Source organism: Rhincodon typus, chromosome 8, assembly GCF_021869965.1.
Source record: "Rhincodon typus isolate 14 chromosome 8, sRhiTyp1.1, whole genome shotgun sequence".
NCBI classification, from domain to species: domain Eukaryota; kingdom Metazoa; phylum Chordata; class Chondrichthyes; order Orectolobiformes; family Rhincodontidae; genus Rhincodon; species Rhincodon typus.
In genome coordinates, this window is record NC_063339.1 from 39,759,588 (window position 1) to 39,770,176 (window position 10,589).

Sequence of the window (10,589 nt, forward strand, 5' to 3'; positions counted from 1 at the left end):
TGTGGCTTAATATGATTTTAAACATTGCTAAAAGGAGATTAGAAATTGAAGCTTTTCATCTTTTCACAGCCATGGAAGAAAAAAAAAGACTTTTGTATTCATTCTGTATTAGCAAAACATTTAAAACGAGATACTGCAAACAAGAATTGAAAGTGACCAATTTGTACCAAAAAAAAGCCAAATAAATAATCTATTCATACAGGTAGAGAGGCAAAGAAAAACCGTAAAAACAAACTTGCATTTGTGTAATAACAAGCAACACAGTAAATAACAAAATACACGTGTATATTTTTATTGAACAAATCCATTTCTCAGTACAAAAACACTTAGCATACAATTACAAATATCTAAAGTACATGTTAATGGTTCAGGCTTTATGTTATTGCTTAAACATGAATAAAATGTGCTTTGTTAATGAATAATATAAAATAGATTAGTTTTAACATTTAATATAACCTAAATGCAATTTCTTTTTCTGAGACTTAAGTCAATAGTTACTGCTATTAATATACTGTATTTTTTTCTAAAGCTTTTAACTAAAGATATAAATTCTATGTAATACTGCTTGAAAAGAATTCTGACCCCTTAATAGCTCCCAAGAAGTTTAAAAACTGCGATCCAAATCAGGATTCATAATTACAATTAGGTGCATACTGCAACCCAAAACTTCACAATTGTATGACATTCATTTAAATAAATAAATAACACTGGTAATAACTTAGATCATCTATCCCAATTAGAATTCAGCTTGTGCTAACTATCCAACCATCAGAAAATATGGCTTTTTTTTAATAAAAAATGTAACAAGTGGCTTAATTTGAAACAAAATAGGCACCTTGAAGTGTAAGTTATAAATGCTGCAATTTAAAATTAATAATAAATCTTTACATTTTCAATCCTTAGCGAGCGTTGTCTTCTGTGCCCAGATTCACAGTACTGTTGTGATTACACAGAACAAAGTGGAACATTTTCATGTCAAGTCCACAGAGAATCTAGCAAGGAAACAATTCAATACCATTATAGCACATATAAAAGTTTCATCCAATGATTAAAGATTATAACTAGGAACACTGCGCTTGTAAGACAATAATGCAAGTACACTGAAAATCCCCTTTTAAATAACTTTTTGGGATTTGCCATGGAGATGAAAGGATTCCATTTATTCGGCAATTCTGAAATTTGACTGGTCCATTTAGACAGCACAGCAGGTAATCTCTACTTGGCACTGCTAAGGAAGACATTTTATAATGTTTCTTTGAATTATACTTTGATATAGAACAGTATTTCAAAACTACCTGTTCAAATAAAAATTTAACAGGAGACTTGAAACTGTAAAAATCTAATCTGTATTAAAATATATATTCAGAATGTATGAAAATATGTACCATTTTAGTTTTAACCACAAGTAGAACAACAAACGCAATGAAAGTGTTGCCTGCAAAAGGCATTATCTGAACATTAGTAATTACAGTATTTTGAAGACAAGACAGTAAACCTTACAGAAAAGATATAATTGAAAATAGAACCAGGTAGCTATGTATTTTACAATTATCTACCAAGAGAACAGAGAAAACTTAAATTTAGGACCCAACAATAATCTCCATGATGTGATCAAGTTCATTTAAGTCTGTTTTGCAGTTTTGGGGAGAATTTATAGGTGTCGGTGTGTGAGATGGTAAACCATTTAGTAATTCAAATATGACTGGTGTCGTTTTTGGACCAGTCATCAGCCCAGACATCACCGAGTCAAGGTCGTGCCAAGAAGTGTCAATATCAGCAAATAGGTCATCTATTGTCATATCTGTGAGAGAACTGGAGTAATTTCCAATCTCAAAACTCCCGAATACTTGATCCAAGGGCTTTGGACACTCCTTCAGATCCACTTGCTGCTCCTCAGATTCCAGCATATTCAGATCATTTTCAAAATGTGCATGGACCAAATCTTTTACAGCACTGGTGTCTTTAGCAGAAGCAGTAGCTGAAGAACAAGTAATATTTTCACAAGATGAACAGTTTACCTTGCTTTTAGTAAGTGTGTCGGTATTGCGAGTGGGAGCGGTGGTACTTTCTACATGTAGCTCTTTGTTTGGGCTACATAAAAATTCTGTGGCAATTAGACTATCTGAAGAAGTATGGCCTATGTATAGATCACTTCCTGTGAAAGCCGTTTGTCCCTGCCAACTGCAGTCTTGTATCATTTCCTCCTGAATCTGTCGCACGGTGTTGGCTATAAGCACTGAACGACAAAGATTTGGTTCCACCACCATCTTGCAGAGCTGAAGTTTGAACAATGAGATGTTTAGAAGTGACTGACGTTGCAAGTTATATGGTAAACTCAGACTGCTACCAACATACTCAGGGCAGGCATCTACAACTTGTTCCTCAGGAAATTTACGCTTTGTGCCTTTTCCCAACATGTTGACCTAAAAAACAAAGTTATCACAATGAAGACTTATACTTCAAAAATTCAAGACAAGATACTTTGGAATTAACCATGAGTTCAGAACACTTAATTATATTAACATATAGTTTGATAGATACAATAATTTAGAATTTAAGCATTATTTGACAAAACAATAGTAACAAAGAAGTATGACAACTTGAATATTCATACAATAATTCTAAATTATTGTATGAATATTCAAGTTGTCATACTTCTTTGTTACTATTGTTTTGTCAAATAATGCTTAAATAAGCAAACATGTTGTATTAACTACTTTTAATGCAAGTTTTGTTTGCAGCATATTTTTAATTGCACCAAATAATTTTATCCCATCTGTCTCATTACTACATCCAGACTAACTGAAATACAGTATTGCTATAGTGAAAAAGAAGCGAAGTGAAATGCAACTTCTGAGGGATTAGAATGATCAATCAGTACAGGATGGTCAGAGAGAAGTACAAGTACGTTGCATCGGCCGCTAAAAGAGGGTATCCGAGGTGAATCCTGAATTGGCTCCGTGAAATGAACAACATTGTGTTGAATAAAAGGAAAGTTTGAGAAAAATCAGTAAAGCTTATTACAGTTTGTATGTAAACACAAGTCACAACATGGAAAGAGACAATTATTCCCATTACTTGATTGACATACATTTTCACATAAGTAAATAGTTGTAAATTTCTTTGGCTTGTTCCAAGTTACTTCAATCCCTTTTCTTTCATTCCTCTATCCAACCTAATCTTGAATTGTCTCAAACACTGGAAATGAATTTCATAACCTAGCTTTTTAAAGGTTCTCTTACCTTCTCTAAGTCTTGTGTCATTGTCTCCTCAAAGCCTATAAATCAATGAAATAGTCTGCTTGTATGCAGTCTTCCAAAATTTTAAACAGAATTATATAATCAACATTCTCAAAAAAAACCCCAAATTTTCAACCTCATTGAATTCCTTCTGCTATTATAATAAACCTAATTCAATGTAATTACTGATTTTGTTTTAAAAAGTATAAAAGCATCACTTCATAGTTACATTGAAATTCATTGGCAACGACTTATGTACTCATTTCTACCAAGATCATTTTTCAGGTTATTTTGACTTTAAGTAAAAAAAAACCTTGCTCTGTTTTGATATCTAATGATTGAGCACTTTTTCCTAGGTCTATACCCAAATCACTAGTATGCACAATGTACGGAAGTAACTTTGGAACTGAAATCCGAGAAACATTATCCACTTCTGACCACTTAAAAAAAAAACTTAACTATTTGTTTTTGCTTTCTCCCTTCTACCCAATTTTTAACCCAGTTTACAATTTACTGCCACCAAACTCAATGTGCACTACATCTAATCAGTTTCCATCATCTGTTTTCTGCTTCTCCTCAAACGAAGAAACTACTACACATCTATATAATAGTAGATGACAGATTCCTATTACATGTTCAGGTAACTGCCATCTAATTACCATCAACTGCTTTCCATTTAAAAAGCATAATATTTGTTGTCGTTCAGCACAGATCCACATTGAATAAAGTGCTGAGATCTAACCTGCAGGGTCCTAGCACCTTCGACCCGCAACACCCAGACTAGATTGGATAAGTGGATAAAAGAAAGGTCGTCAACAGAATCCAAGAATAAGTTGGTTACAACTACTGCTTGTATAGAGATTGCTCCCTAAAAAACTAATTAACCGAAAAATTTTCCCTCTTCGGCTTATTGTCCCCCTACGTACCTACTTCACTCTTCACCAGCCTGAGAGAGGAATAAAGGCAGGTAACACCACTTGGAAGAGCACATGAAAAGTGATAACGTTTAAGGCTAACAGGTCAAGTAGGACTAGTTTAGATAGAGTAGTTTTGATGATAAACTCAAAATGGGCCAAACAACCTCTTCTGTACTGAATGATTCTGACTCCAGTCGGATCCACAAAGTTAAGCCTTTCCCCAGCATTAACCACTCCCCCTCCTATTGCCTCAACCGAGCTCCAACCCCTGCAAATTCTTTTGCTTTACTTCTCTTTCCTTCAACCACGAGCCATTAGACCCACAAACACTCCCCTACCCCGTCAATACTCTCCCATGAGAAGGGGCCTACTATGGCGGGACGCGCCCTCCGGTCTGGACGTTGCCGCTTTAAGAGCCTGAGTTCCCGGTGACGTTACGGGGTTGTTGGGGGGGGTTGGGCAGGGGTTGAAGCTACGTGACCTGGGGCCTAGACAGCCAGGCTTTGGGATCACCGAGCAGCGACCCGACACCGCCGCGGAAATAAAACCACGCTTAAATAAGCGCGCAATGCCACTGCTTTAGTGGGCGTCGCACCCCTTACGAACACAACTAGCTACACAAATTTAAGTCTTCGCCCAGCGGTAACGGCCGCCATTTTAGGTTCGCTAACTCATTCCTCTCCGAGCGGACCATCGAAATCTAAACACCGATAAAATAACAAGAAACAAAAACTAAACGTACCCGGGCTTTGCTCACCTGCATTGGACAATATATTTAAATAACCAGCATAAAGAATAGACAGAAAGGGAAAGAAAGAGAAGGCGCGAACCGGAGACAACGAATTACTGGAACTGAGACAATCACAGCCGCGACGGCAGGAAACACTGCCCTGTGATGGACAGCTGGCAGGCCCGGTTGCCATGGTTTCCCCGTGGTTTGATTGGCAGTCGCGCTGAGCGCTAACCCCGCCCCAGTGGGAAGGCTCGTGCCTCTGGCCCGTGGGAAGTTCCCTCTGAGCTGGGGACGTGCTGCAGAGCCTGGAGAACAATCCATTCTCAACAAGGGCTGCACTCAGGAACACCAGGAGAATAGAGTAAAACGCGTGAAATGTTATTCCTATCATCAAGAAAGAAGTGCAAAGATTATACTTAGAATGAGGGACTTTGATTATCCAAACGTAGACTAGGGTAATAGCAGAGAAAGGGCAGAAACTGACCAGAGCTCCAGAACTCTGGTCTCTAACCTTTTTAAGAACAAGATAACTTTTTGAATTTAAGTGTACCTCGAAGAAAATACAGAACAAACAAACAGTTCATTTTTAACGCTATATATATTTAAAACCAAGTACATATATAATCAGTAAAGTAATGGTGTGGTCAACAGTGCTATCAAGCAGCTCCTGCTCAGCAATAATCCGCTCAGTGACGCCTAGTTTGGCTTTTGCCAGGGCCACTCAGCTCCTGACCTCATTACAGCCTTAGTTCAAACATGGACAAAAGAGCTGAATTTCAGAGGTGAGGTGAGAGTGACAGCCCTTGACATCAAGGCTGCATTTGATCGAGTGTGGCATCACAGAGCCCCAGCAAAACTGGAATCAATGGGTATTAATGGGAAAACTCTCCAGTGGTGAGAATCGTACCTGACACATCAGAAGATGGTTGTGGTTGTTGGAGGTCAGTCATCTCAGCTCCAGGACTTCTCCGCATGAGTTCCTCAGGGTAGTGTCCTAGGCCAAACTATCTTCAGCTGCTTCATCAATGACCTTACCTCCATCATAAGGTCAGAAGTGGGGCTGTGCAATCATTGGCGAACAATGTTCAGCGCCATTCATGACTCCTAGGCACTGAAGCAATCCGTGTCCATATGCAACAAGCTCTGGACAATATCCAGGCTTGGGTTGACTTCTGGCAAGTAATATTTGCACCACACAAATGCCAGGCCCTGACCATCACCAACAAGAGACAATCTAACAGTCATCCCTTAACATTCACTCGTGTTACCATCATTGAATCCCCCACTATCAACATCCTGGGAGTTATCATCGATCAGAAACTCAACTGGACTCACCACATTAATGCAGTGGCTATAAGAGCAGGTCAGAGGCTAGGAATACTGTGGCGAGTAACTCACCTCTTGACTCCTCAAAGCCTGTCCACCATCTGCAAGGCACAAGTCAGGTGTGTAATGGAATACTCCCCACTTGCCTGGATGAGTGCAGCCCAAACAACATTTAAGAAGTTTGACACCATTCAGGACAATGCAGCCCACTTGATTGGCACTACATCCACAAGCATCCACTCCCTCCACCACCAATGCTTAGTATCAGCAGTATGTACTATCTACAAGATGCACTGCAGAAATTCACCAAAGATCCTCAGACAGCACTTTCCAAACCCACGACCACTTCCATCTAGAAGGAGAAGGGCAGCAGATACATGGGAACACCACCACATTCAAGTTTCCCTCCAAGCCACTCACCATCCTGACTTGGAAATATTTTGCAGTTCCTTCACTGTCGCTGTGTCAAAATTCTGGAATTCCCTCCCTAATAGCATTGTGGATCAACCCACAGCAGGTTGACTGCAGCGGTTCAAGAAGGGAGCTCATCACCACCTTCCCAAGGGCAATCAGGGACAAGCAATAAATGCTTGCCAGCCAGTGATGCCCACATCCCACAAATGAATACATTAACATATGGGTACAATTTTAAGGGGGTGCAGGAGCAGAATGATCTGGGTGTACATGTGCATAGATCATTGAAAGTGCAGGACAGGTAGACAAAATTGTAAGTAAAGTATACAGTACCCTCAGAATTAATTTTAGAGAGAATCGTAGAGAACAAAAAACAAGGAAGTGATGTTGAATTTGTATAAGACACTTATGAAACCTCAACTGGAGTATTGTGTACCGTTCTGATTGCCACGTTGTAAGCAGAATGTGAACACATTGGAAAGAGTGCAGAGGCAGTTTACAAGAATGGTTCCAAGGATGAGAAACTTCATTGTGGGGATAACATGAAGAAGACGGGACTGTTCTTGGAGATAAGAGGTGATATGGAGGTTTTCAAAATCATGAGTGGGCTGGATAGAACAGGTAGGGAGGAACTGTGCTTGTAAAAGGAGCAAGAGGATATGGACCGAAAGTGACCTGCAAAAGAAGCTAAGGTAAAGGGAGGAAAAACTTTTTCTCTCACTGTGTAGTTAGGGTATGGAATGCACTGCCTGGAAGTATGGAAGAGGCAGATTCAATTGAGGCATGGAAGAGGGCATTAGATGATCATTTGGATAAAAATAATGTGCAAGGGCAGAGGAAAAATCAGGACTCCGGCACTAGGTAATGTTGCTTGATTGTCGAGCTGCTGTGGGCATGATGGGCTGAATGGCCTTCTCTGCGCCATAACAATTTGGTGATTGTATGGTTTGTAGTTATTTATTTTATCCTCTATTCACCAAGTCTCAGTGTGACGCCTGTATCTGCATATTATTTGCCATTGCTTTTAAGCCTGGGTTGTAGTTTGAGATTGTTAAGTCATATATAGTCCAACAAATGGGTACCTGTGAATCGGGTGCGATACTTGGACTTGATTATCTTCATTGGAGAGAATACCGTGGAATTAAATAAGTTTTAATTTTAAAAGCACGGGATGATACTAGTTATTTTTCTCAAGTCCCAAGTCCCCAAAAATTGCGGTCACTTGATCAGACTTTTAGCTTAATACCATTTTGCACAGTAATTGTCTTTGCATCAATTCCATTGCTTTGTAAATCCAACAGCTGACGGAATTTGCTAGTCAATGCACCAATGCCCACTTGAACAAATGGATTTGAGACAAACATGTTGATTTGTTCCATCACATTTAATTCCTGAAATTGCCTGTTGAGGTTCCTTAGCTAACATCCTCAGGTAAATTCATAAGTTTTCTGGGTGGAACCATTTTTCGTTGTGTTTGATTTTTTCTAGTATTTTCTCTAGACTTGAGAAGTGTTGCAGTGTTTTATTTGGAGAGGAGCACAGAACCAGTTTCAATTTAAATGCATTAAAACACTGATCATATATGCTACATTGGTGGGTGTTATCTATATGGATTTCAGTAAAGCATTCAACAAAGTTCTGCATTGTAGACTGGTTACCAAGGCTCGATCACTTGGAATACAGAGAGAACTAGCCATTTGGACACAAAATTGGCTTGAAGGTGGGAAACTGAGGGTGGCGATGGAGGGTTGCTTTTTGGACTGGAAGACTGTGAGCTGTGGCGTGCCACAAGGTATTGGGTCCACTGCTTTTCATCATTTATATAAATGATTTAGGTGTAATTATAGGAGGTATAGTTAGTGAGTTTGCAGATGACACCAAAATTGGCAGTGTAGTGGACAGTAAAGAAGGTTACCTCTGAGTACAATGGGACCATGATCAAATAGGCCAGTAGGCCGAGGAGTGGCAGATGGAGTTTAATTTAGATAAATGTGAGGTGCTACATTTTGGAAAGGCAAATCAGGGCAGGACTTATACACTTAATGGTAAGGACCTGGGGAGTGTTACCAAACAGAGAGACCTTGGAGAGCACATTTGTAGTTCCTTGAATATGGAGTCGCAGGTAGACAAGATAGTGAAGGCAGCGTTTGGTACACTTGCCTTCATTGGACAGTGTAAGGGTTGGGAGGTCATGTTGCAGCCATACAGGACATTGGTTAGGCCAATTCTAGAATACTGCGTTCAATTATCATCTCCCTGCTTTAGGAAGATGTTAAATTTGAAAGGGTTCAGAAAAGATTTGCAAGGATGTTGCCAGGGTTGGAGGGTTTGAGCTGTAGGAAGAGGCTGAGGCTATTTTCTCTGGAACATCAGATGCTGATGCATGATCTTATAGAAGTTTATAAAATCATAAGGGTCATGGAAAGGGTGAATAGTCAAGGTCTTTTTGCCAGGGTAGGACAGTCCAAAACTAGAGGGCATAGGTTTAAGGTGAGAGGGGAAAGATTTAAAAGGGACACGAGGGGCAACTTTTTCACGCAGACCGTGGTGTATTTATGGAACGAGCTGCCAGAGGATGTGGTGGAGGCTGGTACAGTTACAACATTTAAAAGATATCTGGATGGGTACATGAATAGGAAGGGTTTAGAGGGATATGGGCCAAATGCTGGCAAATGGGACTAGATTTATTGAGGATATCTGGTCAGCATGGATGAGTTGGATCAAAGGGTTTGTTTCCATGCTGTACATCTCTATGACTTCACAACTCTGTCCTTTTCCTGCACTTCAAAGTTCAGCTCATTCAGTTTTGATATAATATCTGTAAGGAACCTGTGGTTGAGCAACCACACATGGTCTGACAACTCGCTGCGCACTTCATTTCTTGATTCAAGAAAAGACATTTAAGGCATCAGATCTAAAAGTCTTTGCAGCACCTTACCTCAACCTAAACATCTCATATACACATGGAGGACTGGTTCACTGTAAGTAGCATCAAGTTTGTTGATTTAAACAAGCGACACTGAAGTGCTCTTGCTCAAATACAGTTTATAATCTTAACAAATGTAATTACAAGAGAATGTCCATTACTTTACATACTAATGCTAGCCAGTAGGTTATACAGTGGTAATTGACCAAAGAGGGAAGCGCCAAGTGACATGATCCATATTGATGTTATTTTCTTTTTGTGTTCTTAAATTCTTTTAATAAGGAGTCAGTGGCCATAGTAATTTTTTTCTTTAATTACTTTTCCATCTATGAACAAACCATCCACAACCTCATCACCTCAGGTGACCTCCCACCCACGGCCTCCAACCTCATCGTTCCCCAACCTCGCACTGCTCGCTTCTATCTCCTTCCCAAAATCCACAAACCTGAATGCCCTGGTCGACCCATTGTCTCCGCCTGCACCTGCCCCACCGAACTGATCTCCAACTATCTGGACTCCATTTTCTCCCCCTTGGTCCAGGAACTCCCTACCTATGTCCGTGACACCACCCACGCCCTCCACCTCCTCCAGAACTTCCAAATCCCCGGTCCCCAACACCTCATCTTTACCATGGACGTCCAGTCCCTCTACACCTGCATTCCCCATGCAGATGGCCTTAAGGCCCTCCGCTTCTTCCTGTCCCGCAGGCCCGGCCAGTCCCCCTCCACTGACACCCTCATCCGCTTAGCCGAACTCGTCCTCACCCTCAACAACTTCTCTTTCAATTCCTCCCACTTCCTACAGACAAAGGGGGTAGCCATGGGTACCCGCATGGGCCCAAGCTACGCCTGCCTCTTTGTAGGTTACGTGGAACAATCCCTCTTCCGTACCTACACTGGCCCTAAACCCCACCTCTTCCTCCGTTACATTGATGACTGTATCGGCGCCGCCTCGTGCTCCCACGAGGAGCTCGAACAGTTCATCCACTTCACTAACACCTTCCACCCCAACCTTAAGTTTACCTGGACTATCTC

The 10,589-nt window shown here is 40.5% G+C and overlaps 1 protein-coding gene across 3 annotated transcripts; it reads right to left on the reverse strand.

Moving 5' to 3' along the window:
* Window positions 1-264: 264 nt before the first annotated feature.
* Window positions 265-5,059, reverse strand: cdca4 (cell division cycle associated 4). 3 transcript variants are annotated; one of them, XM_048600123.1, is made up of 3 exons: window positions 4,914-5,059; window positions 3,243-3,277; window positions 280-2,423 (listed from the first exon to the last, which is right to left on the reverse strand). In XM_048600123.1, exons 2-3 carry the CDS (start codon window positions 3,261-3,263, stop codon window positions 1,581-1,583), a joined length of 864 nt encoding a protein of 287 aa, XP_048456080.1. In that variant the 5' UTR covers window positions 3,264-3,277; window positions 4,914-5,059; the 3' UTR covers window positions 280-1,580. The 3 variants fall into 3 exon arrangements, with proteins under 3 accessions (XP_020373548.1, XP_020373547.1, XP_048456080.1); XM_020517959.2 differs by lacking the exon at window positions 3,243-3,277 and having other exon boundaries at window positions 265-2,423; XM_020517958.2 differs by lacking the exon at window positions 3,243-3,277 and having other exon boundaries at window positions 269-2,423; window positions 4,899-5,059.
* Between the last annotated feature and the right edge of the window lie 5,530 nt (window positions 5,060-10,589).

What these genes read in the sequence shown, in the direction of transcription:
- cdca4 (XM_020517958.2), bottom strand. Translation starts at nt 4,919, where the DNA reads ATGCAGGTGAGCAAAGCCCGG. An exon ending in TGCAGGTGAGCAAAGCCCGG is followed by an intron (nt 2,424 to 4,898) that starts GTACGTTTAGTT and finishes TTTGTTTTTTAG; the next exon opens with GTCAACATGTTGGGAAAAGG.